The sequence below is a fragment of the Pezoporus occidentalis genome, unplaced genomic scaffold (genome assembly GCF_034315485.1).
Source record: "Pezoporus occidentalis ecotype Australia unplaced genomic scaffold, CSIRO_AGI_Poc_V1 ctg16, whole genome shotgun sequence".
NCBI classification, from domain to species: domain Eukaryota; kingdom Metazoa; phylum Chordata; class Aves; order Psittaciformes; family Psittacidae; genus Pezoporus; species Pezoporus occidentalis.
The window spans coordinates 5,023,703-5,036,594 of NW_026913425.1; the positions used below are offsets into that span (position 1 = coordinate 5,023,703).

The 12,892-nt window shown below is 36.0% G+C and overlaps 1 protein-coding gene across 1 annotated transcript in view; it reads left to right on the plus strand.

Annotated features, from left to right (window-relative positions):
* The window catches only part of ANKRD31 (ankyrin repeat domain 31), a 66,042-nt gene that overhangs the window by 30,158 nt on the left and 22,992 nt on the right, over positions 1–12,892 (plus strand). Inside the window, exons 14-20 of the mRNA XM_062612397.1 lie at positions 1,417–1,960; positions 2,517–2,759; positions 7,522–7,659; positions 8,498–8,640; positions 10,655–10,814; positions 11,276–11,376; positions 12,144–12,225. Coding sequence (XP_062468381.1) covers positions 1,417–1,960; positions 2,517–2,759; positions 7,522–7,659; positions 8,498–8,640; positions 10,655–10,814; positions 11,276–11,376; positions 12,144–12,225 — 1,411 coding nt within the window. The remainder of the gene's footprint in view (positions 1–1,416; positions 1,961–2,516; positions 2,760–7,521; positions 7,660–8,497; positions 8,641–10,654; positions 10,815–11,275; positions 11,377–12,143; positions 12,226–12,892) is intronic.

A 12,892-nucleotide genomic window follows, 5' to 3' on the forward strand; every position in this document is an offset into this window, starting at 1 on the left:
TGTGAGGGTGGTGAGGCACTGGAATGGGTTGCCCAAGGAAGTTGTGAATGCTCCATTCCTTGTGGTGTTCAAGGCCAGGTTGGACAGAGCCTTGGGTGACATGGTTTAGTGTGAGGTGTCCCTGCCCATGGCAGGGGTTTGGAACTAGGTTATCTTAAGGTCCTTTCCAACCTTAACTATTCTGTGATTCTGTGATAATACTAAAGCATCAAAGGAAGTTCTGCTAAAAATGAGCAAAGCAGAAAAACAAATTTGGTGAAATATAAAACCAATAAAGTTCTTTACGATTCTGAAGGTAGAAACCAAATGGGAAAAAAAAAAAAAAAAAGTTTAAAAAGGGCAGATCTGCTATTGTTACAGCAGAGACTACAGCCAAGCGTTAAACTATTCACAAATAGTGTCTCATGTTAGAGGGACCTCATGTATCCAAGTACAAACCAAGGAACAGTTAAATTGCAGAAAATTTATTTCCCTGATGCTGGACATAATGAAACAGGCCACAGTCTTGACATTTCTCATCATAACTGTTGTATCCCAGTTAATCTGTAGGAAAAATGAGCTAAGTGAGACAAAATCGCAACAGGAACACGAATTCAATACTGGTGACAATGAACATCTCTTTACAGAAGAACAGGGTAGAACTGGTGAAGGTTCAGTGACTTCTGTTGTAACAGGGGAGGAGATTATCAGGTTACACTGCCCCACATCAGTGGTTTCTGGAAAAAAAGTGTCTGAACAGCATTCTCAGACTGCTGATTTAGCAGAACTTGATTTTCAGTCAAAACTTGCTTTGACTTCCTCTCACAATGTACCTGTTCTAAAGTTACTGCAGGTAGTCAAGAGTTATGACAGTGATAAACATAGTCTCAAGCAGAGTAACAGTAGTAGTTTGAGTGACAGGAATCTAAATACCGATCTGATAATAGAATCATAGAATGGTTTGGGTTGGAAGGGACCTTAAAGATCATCTAGTTCTCACCCCCCCCGCCATGGGCTGGGACGCCTTCCAGTCCACTGACGAGGTTGGTCAAAGCCCCATCCAACCTGTTCTTAATTTCCTTCAATACACAAACAAAACCCCCTCAATTTAGAACCAGAGCTAATGCTATATTGCTTTTGATAAAATTTCCATTCTTTCTTTTTTAAATTTCTTAATTTTACCAAATAAATTTAGATTACTTAGATAATTTATCTTGCCAAAGACTTGTGAATAAACTTGTGCTGCTCAACCACTGTTTTATAGCAGTTGTTTGTTTGTTGTTTTTTTTTAAACTGAGCAACTTGCAACTTCTTGTGAATGTGTAATTTCAGAATGGTTTATTTCTTTGCAAAACTTGACAAGTTAATTCTGATGTTGATGGAAACAAAATTAATGGATAAGCTCTAAATTTAAAACTCTCTTTGTCTTTGTTTGAGAAAATTTCCTTACAGACAGATGAGTCAGAGCCAGCATGTGCAAATTGTCTGCATTCGGACAGCAGGGACATATTGCAACAGACTATTGTAAATGAGGTTCAAAACATTTATACTGATATATCTGGAGATGGAACCAGTTGTACTGAACAGAAAGTTCAAGCAAATGATGAAACACTGTTAGCTCAAGAGTGTTTAGCAGCTACTAATGGAGGAAGTGTTTCTGGAAATTCTTATAATTCTGCCAGTAGTGTACTAAGCAATGCTGAACCGAAGGCTTCACAATCAGAGGGAGGAGGAAGGATCCTGTTTAATGCAGAAGAAAGTGTTGAAGGATGCCGCATTGATACTGAAAATGTTAGTACTTTAGAGATTGAGCCTATAGTTTTACAACTCCTTGAAAAGGACACACTTCAAATTATTCAAAAGAGACCTCATGAGACCAGTTCAAAAGCAGATTTGCATTTTGGTGTTAATGCAGATAGCAGGTCTTCTTGCTCAGTTCAGATTGTGGAAAACATGCAGAAAGAAACCTCCCAGAAAACAGGTACAATGTTTTATTTGAAAATAATTTTTTTATGAGTTTGCTGTGAGCATTCTGTGTATTTTATTATAAAAACCTAGCTGTTGGTCCCCAGAGACTTTGTTTTGCCATTAATAAATAGCAGACACATGGAATGTCTTGTGGTACAGTTATGCCAGATTAACTAGTTAGCAATTTTTGCTTTGAATTTTCTTGATTGTTTTATATCCAAGTCTTTATTGTATTTACTAAAATGTGAGCACAATGGTCATTAGAATAACTAAGAGGAAATTCTAAAATACCTTCTTCCTTTACTATCTAAGAATCAGTAAAAGTCATATTTTCACAAAAAAAATCTTTGAATTGTTTTGTATTCAGTCTCAGTATGTTAACATATGATGACTAGTGGATAAAGGATTTATTATGTTGAAGTATTTTCAAAATGGAGTGAGTTATTGCAGGCATTTTTAATCTACTACTAGATGATAATTTTGACATTCATTTTAATATCAGTTACAATTTCTGAAATTGATGAGTGTTATGCCATAGTTACTTGTAAATTCTTTTGTTAAACCAACAGATGAAGTGTTTGCTCGAATGAGTGGGACAAAAGGCTCTGAAAAGAATGGAGACAAAGTAAACGCGAAGATCAGCATGCTTTTGGAGTTTACTGAAACAGGAATCCAAAGTAAAAGAATAAGATTAGACCCTCGGGAGACAAACAAAAAAGCAGCCTCATATTCCAGTAGCAGCAAAACAAACCTTTCATCTAAGCAATCACAATTCAGTCAAGCAGCAGAACAGCAGACATCCAAGAAATCAGGTGAAAAGTTAATAGTATTTTGTAAAAATAGTGGAGGTTTCTTTCAGACATACATGAAGAAAGCTTTTTTGTAATACATAAGGGAAAGTTTGGAAAAATTATGTAGCATGTTAAGCAAATACTCAGGGAGTTCAGTCCTTCATTTTATAGAATGCATGTATTCATTCTGTTTTATTGTTACATTCATCAATCTTTCAGGATTGTGGTTGAGGGGATGCAGGCTCATAATCAAGAGCTTTAAAATAGCATTAAATTGATCCTTACTTAACTATGTTATATAAACGATAGTTTAAAATAACACTAAATTGGTCCTCAGTGAACTATTATACATATCACAGATCAAGGCAGAAAACCTGGCTCTGTATATTTGGAATATGTACCAAATTATATTTTATAGACTACATCGTCATCAGGCACAAATCAGCGTAGGTGCTAAGTGTACTGTTACAATTGGTTTTAGTTGTAGTATAGAAACAAATCTACTTATGTGAGGATAAGGATCTAGCAACCTCCAGTGGTTATATTTATTTCTGCCTGCAACCTGTTGTTTTCTGTTTAGCAGTTTCATCTCATGTCTAAGATGAGCATTTATCTTGTAGCCTTACTGTCACAATAGGGCCCTGATTGCTCATTTACAACTGATTGCTCATCATAGCCCCATACTGCTTTTTCAGTAAAGCTGGCAGTGATCTTGTGTACTTCGGTTATTTTCTGATTGTCTTAGATAATTCTATGGTTTCTGTCTTGTAATTAGGAATTTGGGAATAATTTTTTCTGGGTTTGATAGATTTTAAATCTGCCTTCTTAGGATCTTAGCTGTCCGTGACTATCTCCCTGTATTCTTTTGTTTCCCACAGCCATTTTCTACAACTGCTTATTTATTCTTATTACCATTCACTTCCCATTTTTAATTTTGCATTTACTGTTGCTTCCTAATTCCCTTCATACACCAGGTTAGTTTTTTAATCAGTGCAGGTGTTCATGTTGAACGTGTGGTACGTTATGAAATACTTCCTAGCTATTATTCATATTTTTCTGCTGGCTTTTTTTTTTCTTCAAACTTACTTCTAGCTCTGTGAAACTTTGCCTTTTGAATAACTACTGTGTCAGTGTAAATGTATGCTTTGTATACACATACATAGGAAAAGTTTTTTTTTATATCTGTAGGTTTATAGAAGCATGTATGAATGCCTGTGTATTTGTGTGTGGATATAGCGTTCGATTTACTTTTCCCAAATAATAAATAATAATAAAATAATAATAAAATAATTTTCTTCCTTGGACAGCAGTTATGTATTGCTGGGGTCTGTTGGTCGAACTGAAGTTGTCTTAAGTGGGAAACTGCTGCCATTGAGTATATTGTATATATTTTGAAAATCAATGGCATTCATGCTCCTATGTCCACAAAATGCTTTTAAAACCAGAGTACATAACAGCATGCCTACTTAATACATGTAACAAATATACTTGCTCACCCATACACACACAGAGCATGGGCGAATACATCCACACACATACTGTCAACATAGTTGTTGATCTCTTTTTGTTGTTTGCTTAGTTACTCTCCTTCTCTTTGGGGACTTTGGATCCTCACGAGTCTTATAAGTTGAATTAAGGAGTCATCAGCCAGTCTATGCAATGTCATGTAATACATGAGAAGAAACATTCAGGATCATACTGATCCTTTTCTTTCTCTTTGATAGTCACAGTCTTCTTATCTTTTCCACATGCAGCTGTACAGAATGCTGTTTCCTTTTTCAGTCTCAGGTATTTGTGAACTTTCAACCCATCTTTAGTTACTGCTATCTTGAGTTTTTGGCCTGGAAGCTTGTATTTTCTTTTTGAAAAGAAAGAAAGAAAGGAGTAGGCACTTCATGTTACCTAGTGCTCTCCAATACCTGGCAGTGTTGGAATTTTCCAACCAATTTCCAGATTGGAAGAATAAACATTCAACATAGAAATGATTCCTTTCCTTTCAGCAATTCTTTTTATAGCTCTTATATTCCTGCTTAATCTTTCTAAGGTCCATGTGCATTAATACATGTTTTTAATTTTTTCCTTTATATTTTTTGCCTCCAATTTTGATAAGCTTTATTCCATACATGTGTCTAACATTCTGGTTACCTCTGGAACTTCATTTCACAGATTAATTTTTCCCCCAAAGAGATTCGTAAGAGATTTATCTAAAATTGAATTATTTCCTTCATCCCAGGAGTATGTGGTGGTTTGAGAGCTGGTGCGAGAAAGCGTAGCTCTCTGTGCAGTTGAAAGCATTAATAGCTTTGGAGACTGGGACAATGGCATTCAGATTGCAGCAGAAAAAAAATGGAATATGGGATATTTTCTGACATTGTGGGGTTTTCAGATTTTTTTGCTGTCTCATGCTTTTTCTTCATTAAGTGGCTTTTGTATCTTATCTGATTGTTTCTGTGTCCTAGTGGTCTTCCTGATACTATTCTGTTCTTCAATAAAAACCTTTTCTTCCTAAATGACACATTGTCAGTTTCATCTACAGTCAGTCACTTCAGCTCCCAACCACACTAGGCTCCCAACATTCCTAATCTGTTTATCCAGAAGGAAGGTACAAACAGCTCACTTCTTATCTGACAGTTCAATTTGTGGAAGGAGTTGCTCATTGACCAAAGTTCAAATGTCTTTTTTGAAGGAGGATGTCCTTGAAGTTGTTGAGGTGTGGCAGCCTAATCTAATCTGATTGCTGGTTACTGTAATCTCTCCATTTAATCTTTATACCTCTCTCTGACTGGATTTTGTATTTGCCAAGTACCTGATCTTTCCTGCTTATGACCCACCTGACAATGCATTCCATGGAGAACCAGTATTTTGTGATTCACATACCAATGTCCCGTTATACTTTTGCAAATGTTTCATAGCAACCACAAAAAAAAGTTGTGCACGACAACTTAACTGGAAAACTTTGCAATTATTTCTGTTCACTTGCAGCCAATATTGCTAAGGGTCATTAGCTTAATGGTCTGTTGTGCACCTTTTTTTATTTCCTTCATCTCTAAAAAGTCCTTAGGACATACTCCTATTAATCAAAGGGGAAGAAAAGGAAGAACCAGAAAGCAGACGATTGCTTTGGGAGTTCATACCCAGAAGCTTTTAGACAAAACACAATACCTTATTTTACAGAAAAGTAGGTCTCAGATTGGAGGAGTATTTCAGTAATGTGACACTTCTATGTGCTCTAGAATCTCAGTTTTCATTTAGAAAAAATGAAACACTTTAGCTCTTCTGGTTGCCAGGCTCTGTGAGCCAAGCATCCCCAGTGCACAAAGGACTTCCTGAATGCTTTCTGACAGGTTAAAATACCCTATGTTGAGCTCCTTTTCTCCCATAGTATGTCTGCCACATTGGCTGAACAATCTAGTTTAAAATTGGTATGCATATATCCACGCTATGTATCTGTCTTCACTGTAGTTGCAGTATGTCTTTCATGTTTTTCCAAACAGACTTGGATTACAAGTTCAGTAGTTTACCTTAAAGGAAACCTTGGAAAATCAAATTTTCCAGAAGGCAGGAGGAGCCTGAAGAAAAGCAGCTGTCAAATCATGGAAGATATTTTATAGCAATAGATAATGATAACTGAAAATATTTGAGAAGACAGCTTGTCTGATAAGAAGAGGAAATGCTTGGAATACAGCACTAATTGTTCATAGGAAAAATTAAGAAAACATGTACAAGAGTTGCTTATTTGAAACCTTACACTTTTCCTTTTTTTTGGACAAATTACAGATTTTCAAGAAATTGGAAAAAGAACACCATGAACTTTTAAAAAAACCTGATAGCACAGTATTGCAACAGCAGGAATAGGAATTTTAAAAAAGCTAACATGCATGCTATATCTTTGGAAGATTCACACACACTGTCTTTTTGGTAGCAGTTCAGGGAGGAGCTTGTCTTTATATGCAGAATCAGAACTTTTAAAACCTGTTTTTTTCTTTGTATCTCTTCCCATTCAATATGTCTGTTATCAGGAGCCTCAGCTTTAGGATGTGTCTGACGATCACATGTGAAAATATAACGTGCATGTTGTTTGATTTGTAAACCAACAGGAAAAGAATTAAATCAAGGTTATTTGCAGTTATGTGTCCAATGCTGCACATGTGTTATTAAAAGGCACTTCAGCTGTGTCACTAGGCATTGACAAAGATTTGTAATTAGTTTATAGGACATTTGCACTCACAAGTGTAAAAATACCTTATCTAGAAACCTGTTTCTTCCCTGATACAGACTTAGGAATGAAAAAGAGGCAATGGTCAAATCTTCACTTTTATATAGTTTCTTAAATAGCTTCATGAAAGCATTTTATATATTTAGCAGCCGTGTCTGGTAACTTTAAAGCAGCCCATGGAGAAATGTATCATACTCCCTACCTCTATACAATATAAAAGTTCATCCTTGTTACCTTTTTGGTTGATCCCTAATTCACTGGATCCCTGTTAAGTCACCTAGAACTGAACTGTAAATGCTTTCCCATAGGGTCTGTTTGTTATCTGAAGCAGCTGACAACGTACTGTTAAGCAGTGTCTTCTAACCTTTTGTTACAGTGAATTAATGTTGTTGAATAACTAAGGCAACTGTACTGCACACATTTACATTCATTCATATGAGTTATGAAGCTTAATTGTTTGTTTATAATGAAATGTTTTTTGTTGTTCTTAATGAACACCCAATATGTGTTTAGAATCCTCCCTATCTACCAGAAAAGAAGCTATAATTTTACATTATGAAATTATAGGAGCTGGGAGAAAGTTAACAAATAAGAGAACTGCAAAAGGGGAAACTCAGCTGCATGTTGCTGCTAGGAGAGGAAATTTGTCTTTGGTGAAAACGCTAATATCATCTGGAATTTCTGTCAATGAACAGGACGCCGCAGGTTTGAAAATTCTGATGGGCTTGTTTTATGGTACAGTTCTATATAATTTATAGTATATATGGTTTTACATAATTTGTGTAATTTTAATATAATTATGGACTCTTGATTTAAAATATAATTGTGAGGAGGAAAGGAAGTCATTCAGCAAGTGCAAGCACAGTAAGTGAATCCCTGGATTTTGTGTCTTAGCATGCAGGTAATGCAGCCTTTTTCTCAGCAGGGGCATTAATCGTGTCTTCCTCCTCTGCTGAAGACCATATCTTCAGAGATGTATGTGGAAAGTGAACTTGAAAGTTTGGTGGGAGAATTAATGCTGACATACATGAATATATACATGTGTGAAGCACATTCACACAAGTTTTACTTCCTTAGGAAACAAGGACAAAAATCAGATTACAAGATCATTTCTTCTTTTTTCTACCTGCATGTATAATGCCTTTCTGGTTTTATAGTCTCAGAATGGATGGTATTCTATTCTGGATGCCTGGCTGACTTGATGTTGTAAAATTGCAGTGGCATTAGAAATCAGACTATTAATACTATGCTTCTGAATTTTTGGAATCTTCTACTCTGTTGGGCTTTTTCATTATTTTTAGCAGTGTAGTAGAAAAGTAAACAGTATTTTTCTGCTTAATATTGGATGCATTTTTCTCTAAAGTAAACAGAATTACAAATTTACCTTGGCATTTGAAGATGGTTGTATAATATTTGTCCTAAAAAGAGTAGTCTGTTGCTTACAGTACAGCACATGCAGCAAAATGTGTAATCATTAATTAGTGATCTATGTGGAGTTTTCCAAATCAGGTGCATGCTGTATGTGTCATCTTGCTTTTATTAGGTTGGACAGCAATTCATGAAGCTTCCAATAGCGGATTTACTGAAGTGATCTTAGAATTACTGAAAGCCGGTGCGAATGTTAACAGCAGAAGTCTGGATGGTATTTTGCCAATACATTATGCTGTTTCTGGCAATTATTTGGAGGTACATTTACATTAGATTTCCTGTGACTGATTTCCAGTAGAGGGTCAGCAAAGCAAAATCTTTGTTTAAATAAGGAAAGTAAAAGTTACTAATACAATTTTAATGTAGATTTGCATTTAAGAAATAAACTAATATTATTTAAAACTACCAAAATTAGAGAAAGAAATTTTCTGCAGTAGTGACAGTTCAAATTGTACAGTTAGTTGACTTTTTCAGTCCAGCAAACAAATCAGAAAAATTCAGAAGCTCCCCATGGTTGTTTCCCACACATTGGGCTTTTAAAAAATAACAATCAAATAGAGCATTATCAGTTTGATCATCTAGTCCAGCTCTCCTGCCACAGGCAGGGACATCGTTCATTAGGCCAAGTTGCCCATAGTCCCATCCAGTCTGACACTGAACACTTCCAGTGATGGGGCATCCTCAACTTTCTGGGCAGCCTGTTCCAATCTCTCACCACCCTCATTGTAAAAGATTGGTTTTTTTGTAAAGAAAAAAACTCTAGGGCTGCTGGTTAAAACTCAACAGTCATTTTTCACTGTCTGGTCCCTTCCAACCCAAACCATTCTATGCTTCTATAGAATAGACTAGCGTATTTCAGTTGGAGGGAACCGAAAACAATCATCTAGTCTAACTGCCTGACCAATTCAGGGCTGACCAAAAGTTAAAGCATGTTATTAAGGGCATTGTCCAAATGCCTCTTCAATACTTACAGACCTGGGGTATTGACCATCTCTAGGAAGGCTGTTCCAGGGTTTGACCACCCTCTCAGTAAAGAAATGCTTCCTCATGTCTGTCTACCCTAAACCTCCCCTGGTGCAGCTTTGAACCATTTCCACACATCATATTACTGGATACCCTGGAGAAGACCTCAGCACCTCCCTCTCCGCTTGTCTTCCTCAGGAAGCTGCAGATAACAGTGAGGTTGCCCTTTCAGCCTCCTTTTCTCTAAACTAAACAAGCCCAGAGTCCTTAGCATGGATATGTTGCAGGAAATGCCTTTCAGGCCTTTCACCAGGGTTGTTGCCCTGCTCTGGATGCATCCAAGGACTTTCACATCCTTTTTAGATTGTGAGGCACATAACTGCGCAAAAATAAATAAAATGGTTTGGCGCAGTGTGTTCCAGGGAACTGAGCGTAAAATGGTGATGCCAGATTGGTTCAAACATACAACTGCTATTCCTGTAAGAAGAGCTGATATTTCATTACATTTATATTTTCTGTGAGCAAAGACAATGAAAGGGGTTATTCACAGTCCTTGTGCCAAAATATCAGTATGGTTCTTGCACACATGTAAGTTATTATTCAGTACTGTGGAGAGAAACTGACAAATACTTTTTGATACTTAACAGCACTCTGAATATGAGAAAAAAAGAAGAAATGCTAAATTTCATATATATGAAAATTCTTTAATATTTTTATAAATTCTTTAATATAGTCTTAGAAATTTCATATATATGAAAATTCTTTACTATCAAAGCTGAGTTTGTCAACACTTCTGTGTGATCTGAATTTTAGGGGGTAGATGATTCCACTGATGCCACTAATCTCATTTCCATATTTTACAATAAAGACTTGCAAGAGACTTGGAATTTGGAAAAAAATAGTCAGTGCATGTAACCAAAAAAACAAACCCACTATTAAATACTTAAAGGAAAAAAATCAGCTTCTTTTCTGCCCTTCAATCTTAATGCAATTGACTGGTTCCTTTTATTTTAGATAGATGAAGGTTTTTGATTGCTCTCTAGAACAATACCATAAACATGATAGGTTTAATGACAAGTTGTGAATTATTTGTGTATTTTAATGGAAAATTAGAACTGTTAAAGTACAAGTCGGTTGATAATAGCCAATTGAACTTGTTTGTTTAATTGGGATTGCAACTGTAACAGGTTTTAGAGTATCTTATTTGTACCTTTATTAGTTATGATTTATGATAAATACAACACATATAGTTGTATTATAAGTTTACAACAAGAATTACCACAATACACATCATAATAATCTGCAACAGGCCGTCAGGGTTCTCCTACAGCATGGAGCAAATCCCTGTGAGAGAAGTAATTCAGGGAAAAGTGCTTTGGATGAAGCTCATGATGATGGAATGAGTGAACTGCTGAGGTCTTTCTGTGCTATGGACTCGCTACCTCCTGTTGACACTATTGAAGTGACAGGTATGTTGGGTTTATAATGTAAATCATAGGATTACCCTGAGTCTTAAGGAAAATCAGTACATTAGAATGCTGCTGATTCACGGCATATTGCCCAACACTGATACTTTTAATTCAGTTAACTACTGAATTTTATTTATTTTCAGAAAATAGGATACATGAGTTTGGTTTGCTTTGTTTTCTTTTATTTCCTGAGAGAATGATATACAAGGACATACATACTTATCTCTTCAGATTTTTGTTATTAGCCATGTTTCCCTTCACAGGAGTGTTGTGTTTTAGAATGGAGTAGCTTTAAAGACTTATTTCCTTGTGCTACCTAAATTCAATCTCATTTGCATCTACAAGATATTTTTAATGATGTTATCTGCCATTGTGTCTTTGTAACCTACATTAGCTAATCTAACCTATTATGCTCATGCAAAATCATTTTAAATTCTATTTATTTTTTCTTAATTGCATAGGAATGAGAGATCCTTCTAGATCAAGATCAAAATATCCTTGTTACAGCAACTGTGAAAATGATAATGCAGATTTGGAGCCACAATGTGAGAAATACAGTGTGGTAAGTATAGATAACAGAATTTTGTTAAGCTGCTTTACAGTGTATTATTGCAGTGTTATTTACTGACTGAATAACATGAAAATATAATTTAAATAATTAACCCTTTAGAATGTATGTAGAAAACATCATCATGCAGAGGCTTACAGTATATAAACTGTGGTTTACAGTGTGCAAGTGCGTATGTTATCACTTCTCTCTGTTCATGATTCCTTTGCACTTCTATTTGTTGTGCAAACAGTGGTAATACTTATATATATTTCTTATTGCCTATATGAATAGAAAAAAGGTCAGGAATCCTGAGGCTTTTCATCACATTTCCAAAATGGCTCTTTGAAAGAGTAATGATTTTTCTTCATGATAATTAAGGTATTTAGAAATTGTTTAATCTTAATTCAAAACAGACAGGAATATTTTTGCATAAGTTGTATGTTAAGACAGCTCTTGCTGGTATCTGTAGTCTTGTCTACATTGTCTAGGTGATGCTGTCATGGTGAGATTCACTGTCTAATCCCTGTAGTGTGCTCAGGGGTGGGATCCTGAACATGGACTAGTTTGAATGCCTAGGCAAAACCAGGATGTGACAGCCCCTTGCAGAGCATACATTGGGTAATACATATGTCTATGTTACCAGTGCTCCCGTTACTGCTATACCCTGCCTGGTATTACTTGAGTCCATCAGTACTTAACCTACAGGCCATTTGTCATGGCATGTTTTGTATGGTGCATTTGGCTCTATTTCTTAACATCATTTCTATATTTATCAACAGGAGCCTGTTGCTGCCATACAAGATGCAGAAAAGAGGCAAAAAGAACTGTTGCTGCTTGAATTGAGAACTTCCAAAGATGCGGGTAGACATAAATTTCAGTTTTTTCACTTTTTTTTTTTTTCAGGGCGGGAAGTCACGAATAATTATAATTGGTAATATAATTATTTTAAAAATAATATTGGTTGTAGTATAGTTGATAGATATATTAGGTATATTAGATGTATAATAGATAAGAATGCACACTGTTAGCAACATTATTCAGTGATAAATACATGAGCCCCTTCATGGTCAAGAATACTCTGCCTATATGTAAAGTAACATACGCATCATTTTGATTCTAATGTGGCTGGACTTTCAAAATCCTAAAATAATCTATGAGGGAAAAAAAGAGAAAACTTTAAGGCAGGCACTGTGGATGATGGGCAATTTCAGAAGTACTGTTGTCCAGAGGTGTAATTTGGTAGAAGCAAGGACAGGTGGCCTGGGAAGAAAACAGGGATGTTGTCCAGGAAGCTAGGGACCAAGTTAGAAAAGCTAAGGCCCAGTTAGAATTAAACTTGGCTAGGGATGTGGAAGATAACAGGAAGGGATTCTGTAGGTATGTTGCGAATAAAAGACAGACTAGGGACAATGTGGGCTTTCTCTGGAAGGAAACAGGATAACTGGCTACCCTGGATTTGGAGAAGGCTGAGGCTCTTAATGAATTCTTTGACTCAGTCTTCACTGGCAAATGCTCAGATCACACCACC